At 49.5% G+C, this 19,387-nt stretch overlaps 8 protein-coding genes across 8 annotated transcripts; 5 read left to right on the plus strand and 3 right to left on the minus strand.

Moving 5' to 3' along the window:
• Positions 1–177: 177 nt before the first annotated feature.
• Positions 178–2,399, minus strand: sac6 (fimbrin; the record flags this gene model as incomplete). Its single annotated transcript, XM_058515422.1, has 5 exons — positions 178–209; positions 268–1,250; positions 1,319–2,016; positions 2,077–2,287; positions 2,377–2,399. 5 exons carry the CDS (start codon positions 2,397–2,399, stop codon positions 178–180), a joined length of 1,947 nt encoding a protein of 648 aa, XP_058372600.1.
• Positions 2,400–2,940: 541 nt separating this feature from the next.
• On the plus strand, positions 2,941–6,337 carry N7446_006676 (DDHD family phospholipase). Its single transcript, XM_058515423.1, has 3 exons — positions 2,941–4,621; positions 4,762–5,973; positions 6,027–6,337. Exons 1-3 carry the CDS (start codon positions 3,060–3,062, stop codon positions 6,157–6,159), a joined length of 2,907 nt encoding a protein of 968 aa, XP_058372601.1. The 5' UTR covers positions 2,941–3,059; the 3' UTR covers positions 6,160–6,337.
• A 140-nt stretch (positions 6,338–6,477) lies between these two features.
• N7446_006677 (HotDog domain-containing protein) lies at positions 6,478–6,747 on the plus strand (the record flags this gene model as incomplete). The annotated part of the gene is made up of 2 exons (XM_058515424.1): positions 6,478–6,489; positions 6,580–6,747. The coding sequence occupies 2 exons, from the start codon at positions 6,478–6,480 to the stop codon at positions 6,745–6,747; spliced, it is 180 nt and encodes a 59-aa protein (XP_058372602.1).
• Positions 6,748–7,112: 365 nt separating this feature from the next.
• Positions 7,113–10,108, plus strand: N7446_006678 (uncharacterized protein; the record flags this gene model as incomplete). The annotated part of the gene is made up of 2 exons (XM_058515425.1): positions 7,113–7,639; positions 7,696–10,108. 2 exons carry the CDS (start codon positions 7,113–7,115, stop codon positions 10,106–10,108), a joined length of 2,940 nt encoding a protein of 979 aa, XP_058372603.1.
• Positions 10,109–10,343: 235 nt separating this feature from the next.
• On the plus strand, positions 10,344–10,821 carry N7446_006679 (transcriptional coactivator p15/PC4 family protein; the record flags this gene model as incomplete). The annotated part of the gene is made up of 2 exons (XM_058515426.1): positions 10,344–10,565; positions 10,615–10,821. The coding sequence occupies 2 exons, from the start codon at positions 10,344–10,346 to the stop codon at positions 10,819–10,821; spliced, it is 429 nt and encodes a 142-aa protein (XP_058372604.1).
• A 390-nt stretch (positions 10,822–11,211) lies between these two features.
• On the minus strand, positions 11,212–15,424 carry N7446_006680 (uncharacterized protein; the record flags this gene model as incomplete). Its single annotated transcript, XM_058515427.1, has 5 exons — positions 11,212–11,886; positions 11,940–12,121; positions 12,171–12,656; positions 12,706–15,340; positions 15,386–15,424. 5 exons carry the CDS (start codon positions 15,422–15,424, stop codon positions 11,212–11,214), a joined length of 4,017 nt encoding a protein of 1,338 aa, XP_058372605.1.
• Positions 15,425–16,020: 596 nt separating this feature from the next.
• On the minus strand, positions 16,021–17,486 carry N7446_006681 (RNA-binding protein). The gene is made up of 5 exons (XM_058515428.1): positions 17,198–17,486; positions 16,915–16,971; positions 16,728–16,862; positions 16,310–16,707; positions 16,021–16,251 (listed from the first exon to the last, which is right to left on the minus strand). The coding sequence occupies exons 1-5, from the start codon at positions 17,278–17,280 to the stop codon at positions 16,199–16,201; spliced, it is 726 nt and encodes a 241-aa protein (XP_058372606.1). The 5' UTR covers positions 17,281–17,486; the 3' UTR covers positions 16,021–16,198.
• A 568-nt stretch (positions 17,487–18,054) lies between these two features.
• On the plus strand, positions 18,055–19,360 carry N7446_006682 (putative mitochondrial carrier protein; the record flags this gene model as incomplete). The annotated part of the gene is made up of 5 exons (XM_058515429.1): positions 18,055–18,159; positions 18,220–18,540; positions 18,609–18,884; positions 18,937–19,073; positions 19,135–19,360. 5 exons carry the CDS (start codon positions 18,055–18,057, stop codon positions 19,358–19,360), a joined length of 1,065 nt encoding a protein of 354 aa, XP_058372607.1.
• Positions 19,361–19,387: the final 27 nt, after the last annotated feature.

Genomic DNA, 19,387 nt, shown 5'->3' on the forward strand with positions numbered 1-19,387 from the left:
TTGATTTGTCTCGTTTGAGTAGAAGATTTACATGTATTTGAGAATAGACAGGAGCGGAAGGAGAAACAGGAATAGCCAGGAAGCAAGGCACGCAATGCTGCGGGAATCTATGCCAAATCCCGAGCGAGCCATGATAAATAATTGCATTGCCGCTATTGATTGAAGAATGAGGTCGCCTTACATTTTCTCGTGGGTGGCCATGAGGGAGCCTGTATAAAATGTCAGAATCCGAACCAATACCAGTCAAAGGGGTATATGAGGTCTTACCAATGAAAGTGGTGACCAAACGAGACCGGACTTGACAAATATCCTCGGGAACCAGCCAGATGGTGGCGCCCATCTTTCTGGCAATACTGATAGAAAGTTTGGCGTTGGCATAGGCCTCCTCATCGGTACGGCCGGGGGTCACCAGATCATAGTCCACATAGCTGCTCTTCATGCCATTGAGTACGTCCAAGAGGAAGATTCCAGTTCCAATGGACTTGTCCTTGAAGCTTCTTATCGTTGAAGACTTTCCGCCGCTGCTAGACATGTCGTTGGCCCAGCGAATCATCTCGGTGTCGGTGATTTCACGCTTGCCCAACCGTTGGGCCAGCGCAGAGAGTGTGTTAGTGATATCACGACGCATCAGCTGCCACACCAAGCCAAGTGTGAGAGTTCGCTGGCCATCAGTAATATCAGCGCCTTGGACACCAACAAGAGAGAACCCATTGTGTTTCCCAAGCTCAATCGAGTAGTTGGTGTTTTCCACCGCCTTGAATCGCATCATCTCCCCACCAGAGGCTGGGGGTTTATTCACATGTCTCCAGTTGACAGTTCCAGGAATAACCTTGTCGTACGCCTGCAGCAGGATAGAGCCATCACGAAGGTCGTCAAACAGCGAGTTGACCGCCGGCTGCACATCCAAAGAGTTCAACCAGAGAGTGAAGACTCTTGCCTCTCGTTCACCTTCAGCGTCAAAGTCCTCAACCTCGAGCTTCTCCTCTTCGGTGATCGGATCCAGACCAGGGTGAGTGTTGAATAGGTTGGCAACGAAGGCAAGATTCAACTTGGGGTTTCCAGCAACCAACGAGGTCGGAGTAAGGAACTTTCGGCAATCAAGCTTTTCCGCGTTCTGAAGGACCTGCTCAGCCCGCTCGAGTAAGTCTCGAGTCTGGAGAGCGCCACGAGAGCAGACATCAGGAGCCAGTTGGTTGAGGAGAACAGTGTAATTTTCGCCGTCCTTCACGTCAGTAGAGAAGTTTGTCACGCTAGATTGAAAGGTATTAGCTGCGTGTTCTTTCTCGCCTGATATACGGCTAAGCCGATGTTAGCTTACCGTCTGTCCCATTTCGCGTTCTTGAGGTGATAGTTGAACCAGCGAAGGAGAATCTGTTCTGGGGGCAAGCGCAGGAACTGCTCGAGGGTCTCGTCCTCCTCCAAAAGCCTGTAAAGCTCCGGGTGAAGCTTGATATCAATCTTTCCAAGAAGACCACGGCGAATGACCTGCCAAATAAGACCCAAAATCAAATGCTCGCGCACTTCGATGATATCTCCACTTCCAATGTTTACAACTGAGCACCCAATTCCCTTGGCGGAGTTGATGACGATATTGTTGTTTTCAGTCATGTGGAAGGCATTCAGTTGCTTGATCTTCTTTCCAGCCTTGTTTAAAACACGCTCATCAATGGTGTCCGGCACGCTGTCGTTGATCAACTTTGCCAGAACTAAACCATCCTTGCACTTGTCAAACATCTCAAATGTATCGGTAGGGAAAGGCAGGAGGTTGCCAATATCCGGGTCTCCCGCAAGGACAGCATTGATGTGTCGCGTGAACTCGGTCCGTTCGTCCTCGTTGATCGTGTGTGTAACGTTGGAAGATGATCCTTGAACGTGGATACGTCCACCAACGCTGCCCTTGGAGACATGGTGAGAGGCGCCAGTGCCGGCACCGGCGCCAGCTCCTTGGATCACAGCCGCGGGGCTGGATACGCCGCGGGCGCCCTCTGCGGGTGCCGACCGAAGCTTCGAAACCAGCTATCGCAGCTTTAGCATTTTTTCGTTTCTTAGGGTCATACCATAGACGGGTTTCCTTACATCGACATAGTCTTCCAGCTCCACGCGCCGGGAGCTGTCGAGTTCCACACCCTTTAGCGCTTGGCGCACCACGTCGTACGGCTGACGTTCGGATTGTTGGGCGGCTTTGATCGCAGTGGATTCATCAAGATAGCCGCGGTCATCAACATCCAGTCGGTTGAATGCATCCTGGAGCGAGAAGATATCCCCCTGGTCCAGCTGCGGGAATCGCCTGTAGCAAGCACACCCCGCTTCGTCAGCATATATTCCAAGGTTGTTATATCTCACAGAGCGAGGTACATAGAGCACGGCAAGTCTTACTTCTGAAGCTTGAGCGCATTCATCTTGGTAAAAGAATGCGTCTCAGTAGGTGGCGGGGTCCACGAGTTAACCCACAGATCCGGACTTGGTTTGGCAGAAGAAAGGGAGACTCCCAGAACAGAACAATGGTTTCGTAACTATCGGAGAGATGGGAATGATCCGAAGAGTCCAGATCACAGCCGGAGAAGAGAATTGGGCAAAGAAATAGGGAGCAAAGGCCAAGGTATACACGAACCGAGGGAGGCGGGGGGAAGGTGAGATGAGCCACACTGTAACGCGTAATGAAAGGTAATCAAGCAGTACATGGCGCTACTAGTATTATTGTATTGCGGCCCAAGTATCTTTCCCGGTCTCGTATTCGTAATGGCCAATGACGTCGAACATCTTCAGGCTTCCAGGCCTCTAGGCTTCCTTTCTGTTCTTTTCTCTCTCTGTTTTCTTTCTTTCTATGCTCTATTTCTTTCTTTTTTTCTACCCCCAGGCTCCAGGATTCTTACTTGTCTACCTTGGAAGATATTGGAGGTGATTGATGGAGAGATGGAGAGATAGAGAGAGTATCTGCTCGTTTATTAATAGCTTATATTTACGGGCTAAGATGTACAGAGTATCAAGTACTGTAGCCTCATATCATTGGAATTCTAGAACGTGCACGGAGGAATAATTGGTGTGTTCCGGATTACATCATGCGGATCATCAAAACAAAGATCAACTTTCACAGATCCTCTTTACATCTTGGCCTGGAACACCTTACTAACGTTTCCATCTCATTATCCACGTTGATTCGATTCACTGCCCGGGTGTGCCTCCCCATGGAGCAGAAGTCATTCCTGGGGACACTATCCCCATGGAGTACCCCAAGGAGCACAACGCCGCAACCCGATCGTCAGGGCTCTGAGGTCCTGCAGCGGTCCCAAGGAGAGGACCATACAGTGACCCATAGGCATCGGTTAAGCCTGCGTCGTTATCCTCCTGATTGCCCTCCATTGAAAGTGAGGTGGTTCTACGCAGTGGACTCGCCCAAACGAAAGCCATCACTGCTAGAGCAAAAAAAGACCGACCAGAAGCCCTTGCCATTGCCGAAGAAGTTCATTCCTTTCCCTGGAAAAGATTCACAGTCTATTGAAATCACCTTCCAGAAACTATCGGAAATCGAAGACGCCCAGGAAGGTCAGGCCGAGCAATCCACACAGCCTGTCTCGACCAAAGTTCCTGTGAACGAGGATTATCTATTCGATGTGGATGTGGAACAGCGAGAATTGAGTCCCACCTATTGGATTGGCCCTGTTTACGAAGTTCGTCGTGGAACATGGTTCATCCAAGATGGGTCTGGATTAAAACCATGTGAAGAGAATCTTGCTACACAGCTTGAAGAAGGCTATATCAAACTTCGTCCGTGGAAGACTGAGCCAATCAAGTCCGAGACGCCGGATCAGGCTTCCAAAATAATTGAACAAGATCTTTCTATTCGACAAGAGGATGTGCAGATTACCGCCCAATCCCCTCGGTCAGCCAACCCAGCCTCTACCACCAAGGGCATAGGAAATGATCCCAGCCAGTCCGCGGCAGAGCCCCAACAATATCGTTTGTTTGGTGCTTATATGAACAAGATTGTTTCCTATCAAGATTCTTCGACTGCCTGGCTGATAAATGATGATATGATGTCACGATTCAGCACTACCGTCTATCAGAAACTAGGAGGTGTCCCGGGGGTGAAGTTGGTGCGTGGCTTCGAGCCCAAGAAGTCAAAGGAAACAGACAAGACTTCCGACCGAAAATCCGAGAAGATATCCTCTGTTCCAAAGTCCAACGAAAATTTTGGAGTGAACCCCGAAAAGAATAAATCAGACATACTGAAAGTGTCGCCTGAGGAATCAGTCGAAGGAGCCAAGAATTTCGAAAGAAGACCGAAGTCTACCTTGGAACGGCAAATGTCGTCCCTTGCCGGTGAACCGCAGAACCCTGCTGAACTTGAGGAGCAAGCTCGCAAGCAGGAAGAACAAGAGATGGAGGATTCGAGGGAAGTTGACAATGAGGACAGAGAGCGTGAGGTTGACCATTTGGTCCTTGTCACCCATGGAATTGGCCAGCGGCTCGGGTTGCGACTTGAGAGCATTAACTTCATACATGATGTGAATGTGCTTCGCAAGACACTGAAGACTGTCTACAAAGCTTCGCCTGACCTTCAGGCATTAAACTCTGCGTTGCCTGACAGTGATAAGAATTGCCGTGTTCAGGTTCTTCCTGTGTGAGTGGCTCTATCTCCTCTTTGACCATATCGAAAGCCGAAATTCTTAGTCGGGTCAGCCTTAAAGTCAATGGCTGCTATTCAAATATTCTTTCCTTTTTTGGCGCTCATCCATACATCACATGCTAACAAGCATCCAGGTGCTGGCGACACAGGCTTGACTTTCCTTATAGGGGAGTTCGGCAGAACAGAAAAGAACAAGATCTTACCGACGCGGACACACTCGAAGATGATGCTTACCCAAGCCTGTCAGATATCACACTAGAAAGTGTACCTGCTGTCCGAAATCTCATTTCAGACTTGGCAATGGATGTGCTCCTTTACCAGAGCCGATATTGTGAGCATATCTCCAATATTGTTAAACAGGAATGCAACCGAATCATCCGGCTTTACAAGCAGCGGAACCCTTCTTTCAATGGGTCAGTCAGCCTCTGTGGTCATTCGCTAGGGAGTGCGATCCTGTTTGATATCCTGTGTCATCAACCAGGCGAGGTGGCCGACCCTGCAAAGCGAGAAACACCAAAGGCCCAAGAGACCGATGCATCAAACCATCTTTGTGGAACGAGTGCATTCGAGTTTGAAACTGAAGAATTCTTCTGCTTGGGATCTCCCATTGCCCTCTTTCAAATGTTAAAGGGCAAAACGATAGGAGGATACTCTGCTTTAGCTCCTCGGAACCGGAAGAATGCTTTGGATGTTGAAATTGACGCCGAGGGATTGAGGTCTTCAAAAAGGGATTCGCTCCCCAGTGCTGGGCTTGGGTTCAAGGAGAACCCTGCTATTGTTTCAGCACCGAAATGTCGAGATCTTTACAACATCTTTCACCCTTCTGACCCGGTGAGCTACCGAATTGAGCCTCTAATATCTCCAGCGATGGCAACTCTAAAACCTCAGCCTCTACCATCGGTCAAAAAGAGCCTTTGGACAACCTCCGGGCAAAGCTTATCTATTCTTGGTACTCGAATGGGCCAAAGTGTGGGCTCCCTATGGACAAATTTCACCTCGGGTGTTGCAAGCAGCTTGTTGAACCGCAGTTTGGGCCTGAACGGCGACGATCCGTCAGCTGGTGGTGCCATTGGAAAGCAAAGCGATGACAAATCCCATAGAAGGACACAGTCTGGCTCAGTTCAACATGGCCCACACGAATCAGACGACCATTATCAAACATTGATTGAGTCTGATCTGGAAACCCTCTACGATGGATTCCAGAAAAGCAGGAGTGATCGAAAATCACAGGCGTCATCAACCGATCCTGATACCGATACTGAAGATCAGGAGCGAAAACTGAAATTTGAAGATGCCAAAGTGCGCGCTTTGAATGCCAACGGTCGTGTTGACTACAGCGTGCAAGAGTAAGAGATTTCATTCCCATATTCTGACACAAACTAAACAATGCTTATAACAGGGGGGCATTTGATATCTCGCTGATTGCCAGTATTGCCAGTCATCTCACCTACTGGGGGGACGAGGATGTCAATCACTTTATGCTTTCTCAAATGCTTTCTAGACGATTTCGACACAGAAAAACGGGGAGGTAGAGGTATGAGATCTCGCGATTAGAAATTATCTACGAAGTTCAATAACTCATAAAATACCTAATATCAAGAGACCAAAGATCCCCGAGGTAGATGCAAGCGAGCCTATTTGGGACTAGCGTGGTCGGTTAGGTGAGCACAGCATTTTCCCGTTCAAATTCTCTCTTTCTTTCCCTTTCATACCTCGCTCCTTACTCTTTTATTTTATTTTATTTTATTTTCACCAAGCGCACTGAACTAAGCGGGCTCAGAGGGTCAGAGAGTGCACTCGCCCTAACAGCTTCGTCTATGAATTTCTTCTTAACGAGGTTGAAGTTCATAATGCCGAAAAGGGTGTGATCCGAGCCCGCAAGTCAGCCGTCGCCAGCTCAATTCCTAGGACAACGTCGAGCTTTTTTCCGCTTGTGTCACTGACTAGGTTAGAGAGCTGTCCATTGCCTCGCAGGGACCCAGCTTCACTGGAGAACGCCCGGTACTCATGTGAATTACCTCAAGATTGAAGGCCAAGCCAATGCGGTGGGGAAAGCCCTCGCTTTCACGACGGTGACAATCTCCAAAAAGACCGAAGCAGACCTGGATGAGCATTTTTAAGTAGATCCCTTGTAGTAATTCCCCCCTTTAGCCGCAATCTCTTTACGTCTGGCATGAAGCACATGTTCTATGAATGCTCGGATTCACTCGGATAGCGGAGATCAACTCCTTTCTGTTTGCTTTAGATTCCTCGCGAACTCATGATCGCAAGGAAATGATGAATGGATACATATATTAGAAGCAATATAAATTATACGATTACGATGTTCGGCTGTTCGTTCTATTTCTGTTCTCGCACTGGCCACACGGGGTAGTGCCAAGGATTTGCTCCCTTAGCTTCCACCTCCATCTATAAACCTCGCTGAACATGAGAGGTTTGTGTCTCTTTGGATAGCTCTGAATACTCGCTGACATATTCCAGCACAATGAGTCGCCTCAGCGATGATGTGGGCAACTCCAAACTTGATGTAGCCCCATCGACCGACGCAATCCCCGCGAAACTCGATACGTCCGAACATATCTCAAATACGGCTTCTACGAAGGAACTCGTCAATTTCGCTCTCAACTTTCTCTCAACCTCTAGCAATGAAACCCTCCTGGGTGTCTTCGCTCTCCTTATACTTGTCACCTACGTTGTTCTGGGGCGAATTGGACTCGTCCTCATTGGTATTGTGCTAGGGGTGGTCCTTCACGCATCGTGGGACGGACCAGACTCAGTCTCAGAAGGATCGCGTGCACCAAACAGGAGAAGAGAGCTTGCGCTAGAGGTATCCAGCAGACTTCTGGACTGGCCGAAGCGGGACGGTGCTTCGCTAGCCCAAGGCGACAATGATGGGTCTATGAGTGTACCTGAGGATCTGTCCCCGGCAGACCTTGATTATGCCACATTTCAACCCGCCACCGCGAGTGCGCTGAAAACGCTGACGGATGCAGTCATAAGGGACTATGTTCAGTAAGCTTGGGTCCCTTCCCTTCCACGAGAATCCCAGTAGCTTACCTAAAACAAAGATATTGGTACGAACCAATATTACCTTCCGAATCAACTTTCCCAGGTACATGCCGAAGAATCTTGACCCATTTTGTTACGTCTGTTTCACTGCACCTGTCACGGAAACGGACAGAGGATACTTTCTTGCAGTTCCTGACCAACTCTTCATCTATTGTCATTGTATTCCTTAATGAACTCGCTGCAGCATTTGCCGCTGGGGACTCCTACCCTATGGAGGCTCAGAAAACGGTGGACCGGTACCTTGAACAATTTCCGGACAGCAGCCTAGCCAATGTCTTGTCCCAGAAACAGCAACATAAGAAACTCAACATGATTGCGGACGATATATTGTCAAACTTCCTGGATTCCAAGGCATACGATTGTCCAGCTGTGCGGGATTTTCTCCGCGAGATTTTTGCGGGTGTTATATTGGAGTCTACGGTGACCAGTCTCGCCCGTCCCGAGTTTATCAATGACTGGATTATCTATCTTCTGCAAGATGGTGAATCTGAGATTATGCACGCCATTGATGCAGGCGTTGAAGGCGCACGAAATCAGGGCGCCCGTTCCCCCAAATGTTCGGATGCTTTACCCCCGGAGGCGATTTTGAACCCAATCTCTCAAACCCATCAGAGACAATCTATGCAGGCGGATAGAGCGACAGAAGAGGCGGTTCTCGAGGCAAAACGTCTCAGTGCCATGATTGCATCGCAGGATATACGAAGCCCAGAACCAACACGGGAAACCGTTGGATCTTTTTCGAGTACTGAATCAGATTTAAATGCAACCCATAACATTGAAAACAATCAGGACCAAGGGGAAACTCTCACAGATCCATTGTTGAGGTCACAGCCACCCGCAAATCCAGAAATGTCTGAGAGCACTCCCCATTCGCCTCGGTCCAGTGCGCAGGAAAATGAATCTGTGCCTTTGATTCTTCATGGCGCACAAGTCTTGGTAGATGATGATGGATCGAGGAATGAAAAAGGCCAAATCAAGTCACGGCCCACGTGGGATTATCTACTGCAGGTTGAGCCAGCGTCAACACGCTCGACTGGATGGATGGTTTTCCGGAAGTATGCGGACTTCCAGTCCCTTCATGAGATGCTGGAGACTGTTTCACGATTGAACCGGATTCAAAGTTTCTCGGATCGGTACCCCGTGTTACCCTCTTGGAAAGGAAAAACAAGACAAACTCTCGCTCGGGACCTAGAAGGATATCTACATGATGCTATGAAACATGAAGCTCTTGCTGAGACAGATCGAATGCGCCGATTCTTGGAAAAGGATGCGGGATCTAGTGAAGCGGATTCCAAAAAGCCGGGGTTTTCTTTCCCCAGTCAGGCTGCATTTGAGAACATGGGCAAGGGTATGCTGGGTGCGCTAACAAATGCACCCAAGGGAATGGCAGGAGGTGGCAAAGCTGTCTTTGACGGGGTGACCGGGGTATTTGGAGGCGCTGCCAACAATAAAAGACCAATTGCCACCGCCGAGATCCAGTTTCAACACCGGTCAAATCTTTCTCTTTCCGAAGCGAATGACGAAATCCCAGCCCCCATTGCTCCCAGTCGAACCAGTTTGTCCAAAGTCCGTCCCAGTTTTGGCGACGCTACGAGGACCTCAGAAAATAATGATTCCGCTGGTTCGCCCGCGTTATCATTATTTTCTAATGACTCCTTGGAGATCCAAAACAGCGAAGCTTCCAAATCGCCTTCGGCCAATAGTGCAGCTAGTGGCGTCGACCTGAGGGCCAATGAACAGGATGCATGGGCTCCAGAATCGACGCTCGCACCCTCTGAAAATAGAAAGTCACTTGACCCGACGAACGACCACCCAGATATCAACTCCAAGGAGGATCTCGATCAGACATCGTCACATCGCCGATCAGAGACCGAGCAGAGCAATCCAAGGCCAGCTAAACCACGCAATCAGGGAAATCCCATCACAGCCGATGAGACACAAATAGCAGTAGAGCTGATATTCGCGGTCATCAATGAGCTGTATACCTTGTCATCTGCATGGAACATTCGGCGGACCCTCTTGAACGCTGCTAGGTCGTATATTCTGCGTCCTGGTAGTCCGACCTTGGAAACGATCCGTACTCTGTTACAGGACTCTATGATTAAGGGCCATACTTCGGATGAAGCCCTTGGGAATTACATTGCCAAGCTTCGTGAGAATGCGCTCCCGACAGAGACAGAACTGAAAGCTTGGCCCAGTCCACCCAGTGAGGAGGAGAAGGCCCGTCTACGAGATACTGCGCGCCGGTTGTTTGTGCAGCGAGGGATTCCCCAAGCACTGACCAGCGTCATGGGAGCAGCTGCTAGCCGGGAGGCATTGGAAAAAATCTTTGACAGTCTTCAGGTGGAATCTGTCGCCCGGGGCTTCGTCTTTTCGGTCCTGCTCCAGGGTTTGAGAGTATTGACCCTGTAGCCTTCACGCAATGTATTGATAAATGAATATTAATGGTCCCCTTGGAGTACCAATGCCGTGTTCCAAGACAAACAGACAAGAGTATCCAGAAACACTCAAGTAACAAGTTAGTAGTCCGGCATTATTCCTCATCTACATAGAAGTCCCCACGTGACCCCGCGCGTTCGACGCGACTTGGAAGCTGTCCAGGTGATTTTCTTACTTCCTCTCCGCAACACATCTCTCGGCTCTCAATATGACATCCAGAAAGCGCTCCGAGTCAGACGCCGGGTTTGACGATGCAAGCAAAAAGAAGGCCAAGGTCAACACAGACACAAGCAAAACAGATTCCAATGGAGATCGCTACTGGGAGATATCTAAGATGCGCCGCGTTACTGTCTCCTCTTTTCGAGGAAAAACTATGGTGAACATCCGGGAATACTACGCGAAAGATGGACAGGAATTACCCGGCAAAAAGGTGAAGATCTTCACTTACACTCAACTGAGTTGATGTTGACTTTGTCTAGGGGATCTCACTCCCTATGGATCAATTTTCCGCTCTCATAACTCTTCTTCCTGAGATTGACCAGACACTAAAGGAGAGTGGTGAAATCCTGCCTCGGCCTACCTATCGTGGAATCCCAAGTGAAGGCGGGGGCCAGGATTCGGACAGCAATCGAAGCCCATCAAAGCAGAATATCGAGGCGACCAGTGACGAGGACGAAGGCGAATGAGATTATGGGGGCATGAAGGCTAAGCAGAGACCAAAAAGGTGTCGCTTGCTGGGACTGATCTGCCAAAGCGATCCCTCTAGTTCCTAAGTGTATCCTAACCACTGTTAATCACAATATGTCAAATATGATACAAGGGGCCATAAATGTGTATACAGTGCCACTTTTGAAGTATTGAACTATCTCACACGACGCTTCGGGAGTATACCGTTTCATGCATTGTTTTTGCCCCTCTTTGGCCTCCTTTTTTTCACCTCTTTTTTTGCCCGTTTTCGAGGGGCTAGGATTGTAGTTGTTTACAGATGGGTACACGGGGTGTGAATGGTGTCAAATATCATACTGTACTCATCTTTCAACACAATTGACTTGCTACCAACTTGGAAGATCTACAGTCTAGATACTCGCCTCCTCCGTCGCCACACGGTTGGCGATAGAACCACCTCGCCAAGCATGACGAGCATCTTCCTGCCGAAGGATTTGGCTTTTATTACTGGGTAGACCCCATCCTCCTCCCCCAGGGGTGCGAACAATAATTCGCTCCCCTGCTTGCATCTGAGCGGAGTTTTTGGCACCCAGGTTGATATATGTTTCGTCCCAGCTTCCATCTGTTCTCTGCACTGGACGAACCCAGAGGTTTTGACCACACTCCGCGTCCTCTCCCCCCTCTAGTCCATAGGGATGATAGACTCTCCGCTCGGAAAGAATGGAGACCTGCACGGGAATCCGAAATTCAATATCTCGCACGACACCATCTCCTCCGCGGTGCTGACCATTGCCTCCTGAGTTTGGTCTGCAGCAAAACTCTCGAAGTATGACTGGATATCGCCGCTCAAATACTTCCGCATCAGTGATTCGGGTGTTGGTCATGTGTGTATGAACCCCCGAGGTGCCCTCCCATGTCGGGCCAGCTCCGCTACCACCTGCGATGGTCTCATAATAGCCAAATCCCTTCATTTCAGTCTCGCCAAGCTGATTTCCCCCAAAACCGAACGTGAGGTTGTTGGTATCACCCTGCGAGGCAGCACAAGCTTTGAAGCATCTTAAAATGACGTCCGTCACCCGTTGACTCTGGCCAGAAATGATGAGCCCATGTCATTATCAGTCGGGATGGATGAATTTACCGTTAGTACGTTGCCACCAACGACGGCTGCAGTTTCCGAGGGGGACAAAATACTTCCCGGGGGTATTCGTACGTCAATCGGCTTCAAGCAGCCTTGGTTCAGCGGGATGTCTGCAGAAATCAGGCATCGCAAGCAATAGATTATTGCGGAATATGTGACAGCCTCCGGTGCATTAACATTGCCTGGTATCTAGTCAGATCGAATGTCAATAGAAGTCGAATACATCCTTACCATAAACTTGTGGTCCTGTTCCCTCAAAATCAAAAATGGCCTCGCCCTTGCCCGCGTCTATAGAGATCTTTAACTGAATCGGGCTTCCGTCATCCATATAATCAATGGCACTCAAGTCTTGTCCAGCAAATCTTTTGCTGGCTTCTTTCAGCAAATTACGAACGCTGAGTTCTGCGTTCTCCTGGATTTGATGCATATAGAATTGCACAACGTCCTCGCCGTATTCCTCAATTAAAGCGCCAATCAAGTTGATGCCTTTCTTGTTCGCAGCGATTTGAGCCTTGAGGTCGTTCAGGTTATCTGCCAGACAACGAGTTCCACTGCAGTTGGGGTATTGAGCTGGCTTTGTGTACAGCAATTCTGTGATCCGTTCCTCGTTGAACTTGCCTTCTGATACCAGCTTTTCACTCTTGATGGTTGCGCCCTCTTGATATAGCTCCTTTGAATGAGGCGGCATGGAGCCTGGGAGGATCCCCCCAATATCCGCTGAACAAGGGTTAGAAAGCATCGCGTTGTGGGGGAGATAAAAGCCTACCATGATGTGCCCTGGAAGCAACATAAAAGATGATCTTTCCCTGGCTAAATGCTGGTTGAATAACGGTGATATCTGGAAGATGGGTTCCACCATATTCAGGGTGATTCGACACAATAACGTCGCCAGGCTTCAGGTTATCCTGCCAGATCTGGGCCTGCATTCGTACACAGGTCGACATGCTTCCGAGATGGACGGGCAGATGTGGTGCATTCGCGACAAGTCCGCCTTCTGCATCGAACAATGCGCAAGAATAGTCCAGTCTCTCCTTGACATTGGTGCTGACGCTTGTCTTCTGCAATGCTCGTCCCATTTGCTCTGCAATGGCCATGAACCTGTGCGAGAAAACACTCAGAAGTATCGGATTGACTTCCTCGGTGCTCGTCTTGGGATTGCTGTAATCAGATTCGCCGATGTTGATAACAACGTGAGTCTTCGTCAAGAGCGCCGAGGCTCCAGGTGTCACTACGATAGTCTGGGTGCCATCGGCCAGAATTGCTGGGCCTCTCACCCGATCACCGACTTCTAAGCCATCAAGTTCATAGATGGGGGTTTCAAGCCTACCACCCTCAAAATACACCAGGGACTTGCGATACTCCCCACTTGAGACATCCTTTGGACTGGATTCTTCGATCTGCTGGTCCACAGTCTTCTCGGATGCTTTGAAGCCTTTCCCGATACCTCGCACCCGCACGTCGTCCACAATAATATCTCGACCTGGAAGAGTAAAGCCAAACTCTTGATCATGTTGCCTCACGAATGCCTCACCAAACGCCCATTCGTCAGAAAATGCCTCTTCCTTGCTGGGTTTCAGTATCATCAAAGCGGATTCGGTGCCTCGATATCGCATGTTGAGATATTCTTCAAATACAATCGAATGTTCATCAAAGCCCTGGTTTTCCAACCTGTGTGCAGATCGCTTTTTGAGCTCTTGTATTCTCAACTCAAGTTCGTGTCGAATCTCATTCCCCCACACCTTGGATTCTGGTTCTTGATTTTCATCAACGACATCTGCCAAAGCCATTCCGTATGCCGAAAGCACCGATGAGTGCCGATGGATCAAAATCTGCCGAATCCCTAGGCTTTCAGCGATAGCAACGGCATGCTGTCCCCCAGCTCCTCCGAAGGTGGCCAGCCTATGTTTTGAAGTATCGTGTCCCTTGGCCTCAGTCAAGGACCGAATTGGTCGGGTCATTGTCTCATTGGCGACTTTGATGAATCCAAATGCAACCTCGTCGGGAGTCATGTCTCTGCTTTGGCCTCCCTTGGTCAATTCTTCGTTGATATCCTTGGCGAGTTTTTCAAAGAGGCGCCGGCTTGCATCCTCATCCAATCCCTGGTCTTCCTTGGGACCAAATATACTTGGAAAAAAGTCGGGAACCAATCGCCCAAGAAAGAGGTTGGCATCAGTGACCGTCAAAGGGCCATCTTTGCGATAGCACGCGGGCCCTGGATGAGCACCGGCGGACTCAGGTCCCACGACAAATAGTCCATTGCGGTAGAATAACCTTGAGCCACCGCCTGCAGCCACAGTGTTGATGTCCAATTGAGGAGACTGAATAGTCACACCAGCAGTCGTTGTCTCAAACACGTGTTCATATCGGCCAGACCCATACCTGCTGACGTCGGTGCTTGTCCCTCCCATATCGAAGCCGATCACTGGGATCTTCGACAGAGGATCATACGAAGTCAACGCATAGCCAACCACTCCACCAGCAGGGCCAGAAAGAATTGCTCGTAAGCCTGAAAACTGGTCCACATCCACTAAGCCCCCGTCCGATTGCATGAATTCACAGCGTGCGCCTTTGGTGCCTGCTTCTTGTTTGACACTTTCACTGCCTAGTCCACCCTCGAATCCAGCTTGGAACCCCGAAATATACTTCTTGATAACCGGGGTCAGGTATGCATCTGCGCATGCTGAAGTAGTACGTGGCACGAGTTTAATCATAGGCATGAGCTGGTGACTCAAACTGACATGTTGAAAGCCGATTTCGCTGGCGACTCTTCCCACCAGTGCCTCGTGATCTGGAAATGTGTATCCATGAACAAAACATACGGCTATGCTTCGGATTCCACTGTCGTATACCTTCTGTAGCTGTGACCTCACGGAGCTCTCGGATGGGCGTTTTAGGATACGAATTGCTTCAGAAGAAAGGCCACGAACGACGTCAGCCTCTGGAGCAGTCTGCTCCCGGGGGACAGTGGCAGTGGTATTCCGTTGTGGATCTTCTGCGTAGTCCTCCAAAGTGACCCTTTCATCCACTTCAATCACTTCCCCATATAGCACATCGGGACGTTTGATGGCTAGGTCGAAGATTTTAGGGCGGGACTGATTCCCAATCAAAAGACAGTCCTTGAAACCCTTAGTGACCACAAGTGCAATCTTCTCTCCTTTTCGTTCCAGCAACGCGTTGGTTGCCACAGTTGTGCCCATCCGGATACTTTGGATCAAAGAAGTATCTATAGGCTCTCCGCGGGGGATGTCACGGTCTGTGAATCTGGAAAGGATACGTCGGATACCCTCCAAAGGTGCATCTTCGTAGTTGGCCGGATCCTCAGAAAGCAATTTGATCACAATATCATCTTCAAGGCATCCTGTTCCTGGATTGCCCACGCAGTCTGTAAAGGTTCCGCCCCGCTATAGACAGTTAGTTTGTTGAAGCATAGGGGCGGAAAATCATACATCGATTGCAATACTGATTCCTTGGGTCTTTGAGTTCATTGCAAAGAAGTGGTATTTCCTGTAACTTTCACAGAAGTGCAAGGGACAGATAGAGATGGGGAGATGCTATTTTCCCCGCATATCAAGTTCTCACTACGTCATCGGGAGTATGAGATAGCCTTACAAAGGGGCAAATTTTCAAGGAGACTCCAAGTTTTGTTGATGGCTTATTGATCGCTCGAGTACTCTGTATATGGAAAGCAATAGGAGAGAGTCGTGAATGTCGGGCTTGAGTTTTTGGAAGAAAAACGACTTCTAAATGGTTCCTACAGCATCTAGACCCACGTACAACTAAAACACTACAGTCATTGAAAGAAACACGAATTTTTTGAGTTGCAACCGGTCGGAAAGGGCGAGGAAGGGCAGGAATCGCTTTCATATTAAATTGCGCACATGAGACGGAGGGCGGATTGGAATTCATCGTGGTACGAGGGCGAGGACTTGGAACGTTCGCTCGACGCTTCGGTGGACTCCGAGCTGCTGACCAGGATAAATACCGACACCTCAAAAAAAAATAAAGATAAGCATATTTGGGGAGGGGGGTTCAAAAAGAAAATGAAGGGTGGCGGGAGGGCCCGAGTATGATGTCGAAAAGCAAGCTTCAGGGGCATTTGGAATCAACAAAGGCACAAGATAAAAACACGCGAAATTTTCCGCCGTGGGGTGAGACCAGGATCACATCGATGGGCACCTCAGTGAAATAACCTTATCCTTTGCCTAGCTGGCACCTCTGCAATCAATGGGATCCGAGACAGGACGAGGTAGTGAGTTGATCTACTCAGCAGTATCAAGCTCATCATGAGCAGAGGGCATTGGGTCCAGGGGTACTGAGTGGATATGAGCAAAGAGAGAAAAATCTCTAGTCTGAATGATGATGCGACTCACCTTTCCTGTCTTCACCATTGGTGACAACCTCTCGGTCCTCCTCGCGGCGCTCACGGTCATCATCACGTCTTTCACGGTCATCCTTGCCTTCACGTTCACGGTCATCAGGGCTGCGGGAGCGGTCGCGGGAGCGGTCGCGGTCACGGCGGTCGTGGTCACGGTCGCGGCGGTCAGAATCACGGTCGCGGCGGTCGTAATCGCGGTCATAGTCCCGCTCATACCGATCATCGCGGCGAGGAGAATATTCACCGCCACGACTGCGGCGGGGGAGGGAGAACGACCACGACGAGGGGGGTGCGGTCACGGCGTCGGTCACGGCCAGCATCACGGCCAGCATCACGGCCTGGCTCACGGCCCGAGTCAAAGCGCCAAGAGGCAGAAGGGGGAGTGCGGGCCCACTGTAGATGGGGTTAGAGACAGACATATTGAAATCAGTGTGCGACATAATATTACCTCGATTTTCAGCAGATCATCGCGACCGATACGCTTGTTATGCATTTCATGGTAGGCATCATCAGCATCACGGCGGCTTTCGTACTCAACAAATGCGAACCTGGGCTGAGGTCAGAAACAAGTCCATCGCAAGTGTTGAAATAGTAACTCACAGCCGGCTAGAAGGGGTGCGCGGAGCAGGAATATCACAGCGAACAAGACGCCCATAGCTATTTCAAATATCAGTCTTACACAGCTCCAGATGTCCAAATTGGGAGAAAATTATGACGAATGACCCCAGGACCAGCAGTTGCCCAAGGAGGGGGGCGGGGGCAAGGCCAAACTGAAAGAAAATAGGCAACATATATCCTCCAAGCCCATCGATTGTGGTCTCGTTACGTCGTCGGAAGGATGGGGATCGAAGGTCGTAGGTGCGAAGCTAAAGGCGACACGTACCGTTCGAATTCGTAGGCAAGATCGCGAGCCCGGGTGCCGTGGCCGAACCCGGTGACATACAGAGTGGTTCCCGAGCGAGACATTGTGTCGTGCAAGAGGATAGAAGAAGAAGGGGAGAGAGCTTTAGAAGCTTCAAGAGTACAGCAGTATGGGAAGGAGACGAGGTTGAAAGAATTGGGTGATGAAGGTGCTACGGTCGACCACAAGTGCCAGAAACGCCAATGATGAAAGTGACGTTCCAAATCTTTCTTAAAAATACGTCATTATACCGAAAGAAGATGGCTCATTAAGTAGTGATCAATTTTTTTAAAACATTTTGAATGATTCTTAACAAGTATAGACAGTAGGTGTGTGTTCATGAGGTACCGGGAATTCAAGTGGCGGACCATCGGGAGGTACCGTGTCTGTCGGCAAGTCGGGAGGTCCTCTATCGCAACCTCACCAAAGCTTGTTCCCTGCTCTTCTCACATCGGCAACAGTCTATATTTCTCTTCTGTTCCAATACTATTTACTCTTCTGCCAGAATTGGGTTAAGTCACCTACCCAATTCTTTGCTCGGGTCCTCTAAACCAGCTAGAACTGTCATACCTTTTCATCGATTATACGATCCCTCGGAGCTGCCAGACCAACGATGTGCTTTTAGACCGTCAGGCCTTGAAATATAGCCAATCTTCATGGCCAGCACTACATCAATACAAAACAGATTTCCGGTGCTTCCTTATTTCGTCGGGCTATCAAAATATCCGTCTGGACGCTGCGCAATCGAGATCAACAGTTGCCAGACCTGATACCCTCAACATATTTGGGCTAAAGTTCTTCCTCCCTCATCCGCAATACTCGATGTGCCGTTCGTCAAGATGAGCTTGGATCGCCAAAATGACGCCCAGAAACATGAGCTGGAAAGCGCTGCAAAGCCTGCCTTGCAAAACTTGTCTCAATTTCCCACTTCGAATTCTGTCAAGGTAAAACCTGGAGAAATTCTAGTCCGATGTGAGCTAGGAAGACTGATTGTTTTTGAGCAGGGGACTGTCGCGAAGCAAGCTCCGTCGCTATTGGATCGGACTCGAAACAACCTCGCAGAGCCAGTGGTGGCTGCTTTCATGGCCGGTGGAGTCGCCGGTGCAGTATCCAGGACGATAGTTTCACCACTCGAACGGTTGAAAATTCTTCTTCAAATTCAAAGCGTTGGTCGAACAGAATACAGGTTATCAATTTGGAAGGCCCTCGTGAAGATGGGCCGTGAAGAAGGTTGGCGGGGCTTCATGCGAGGAAATGGAACCAACTGCATTCGCATCATCCCCTATTCGGCTGTGCAGTTTGGAAGCTATAACTTTTACAAGAAAGTGAGTGATGCCGCACAGAGACCGAGGCCTGCCTCTGAGGATCCAGACTGATGCTTGTGTTGCTCTAGTTTGCCGAATCTCCCGATGGCGAGATGACACCCATGCGCCGCCTTATTTGCGGAGGTGCTGCAGGAATCACCTCGGTCACCTTCACCTATCCTTTGGACATTGTTCGAACTCGGCTATCTATTCAGTCCGCTTCATTTGCCGACCTTGGAACACGAGACCCTGGCCAGAAATTACCTGGCATGTTCACCACAATGGTGATGATATATAAAAACGAGGGTGGGACCAAGGCTCTGTATCGTGGAATTGCCCCCACTGTCGCCGGAGTGGCCCCCTACGTGAGTTGTCTACTGTATTTCCCCGTTTGACCTCCCAACTGACCAACGATAGGTGGGGCTCAATTTCATGACCTACGAATCAGTGCGCAAATATCTGACACCGGATGGGGACAAGAACCCCAGCCCATATCGAAAATTACTAGCTGGCGCGATCTCTGGAGCAGTCGCTCAGACATGCACCTATCCTTTGTGAGTTTTGATTCCCCCTTATCCTGTTTTGGTTGCCAGAAAACTCATTTTTTTTGTATAGTGACGTGCTCCGCCGACGGTTCCAAATTAACACAATGTCGGGAATGGGGTACCAGTACACCTCCATTTGGGACGCTGTCAGGGTGATTGTTGCCGAGGAAGGGCTACGTGGGTTGTTCAAGGGAATAGGGCCGAATCTTCTCAAAGTTGCTCCCAGTATGGCTAGCAGCTGGTTGAGCTTTGAAATGACTCGGGATTTCCTCGTCACTTTGGGAGATAAAGAGTAGTCCAATATAACTAGAGGTGCATGAGTG

Source organism: Penicillium canescens (genome assembly GCF_028828765.1).
Source record: "Penicillium canescens strain IBT 15451 chromosome Unknown utg000004l_segment0_segment0, whole genome shotgun sequence".
Classification (NCBI taxonomy): domain Eukaryota; kingdom Fungi; phylum Ascomycota; class Eurotiomycetes; order Eurotiales; family Aspergillaceae; genus Penicillium; species Penicillium canescens.

Bases quoted from the DNA above. Each gene is read 5' to 3' on its own strand.
- N7446_006681 (XM_058515428.1), bottom strand. From the start codon at position 17,280: ATGTCTCGCTCGGGAACCACTCTGTATGTCACCGGGTTCGGCCACGGC. The intron at 16,972-17,197 runs GTACGTGTCGCC...TATTTGAAATAG, and splicing joins CTTGCCTACGAATTCGAACG to CTATGGGCGTCTTGTTCGCT. The intron at 16,252-16,309 runs GTGAGTCGCATC...ATATCCACTCAG, and splicing joins CAATGGTGAAGACAGGAAAG to TACCCCTGGACCCAATGCCC.
- N7446_006676 (XM_058515423.1), top strand. From the start codon at position 3,060: ATGCGGATCATCAAAACAAAGATCAACTTTCACAGATCCTCTTTACAT. The intron at 4,622-4,761 runs GTGAGTGGCTCT...ACAAGCATCCAG, and splicing joins CGTGTTCAGGTTCTTCCTGT to GTGCTGGCGACACAGGCTTG. The intron at 5,974-6,026 runs GTAAGAGATTTC...TGCTTATAACAG, and splicing joins GTTGACTACAGCGTGCAAGA to GGGGGCATTTGATATCTCGC.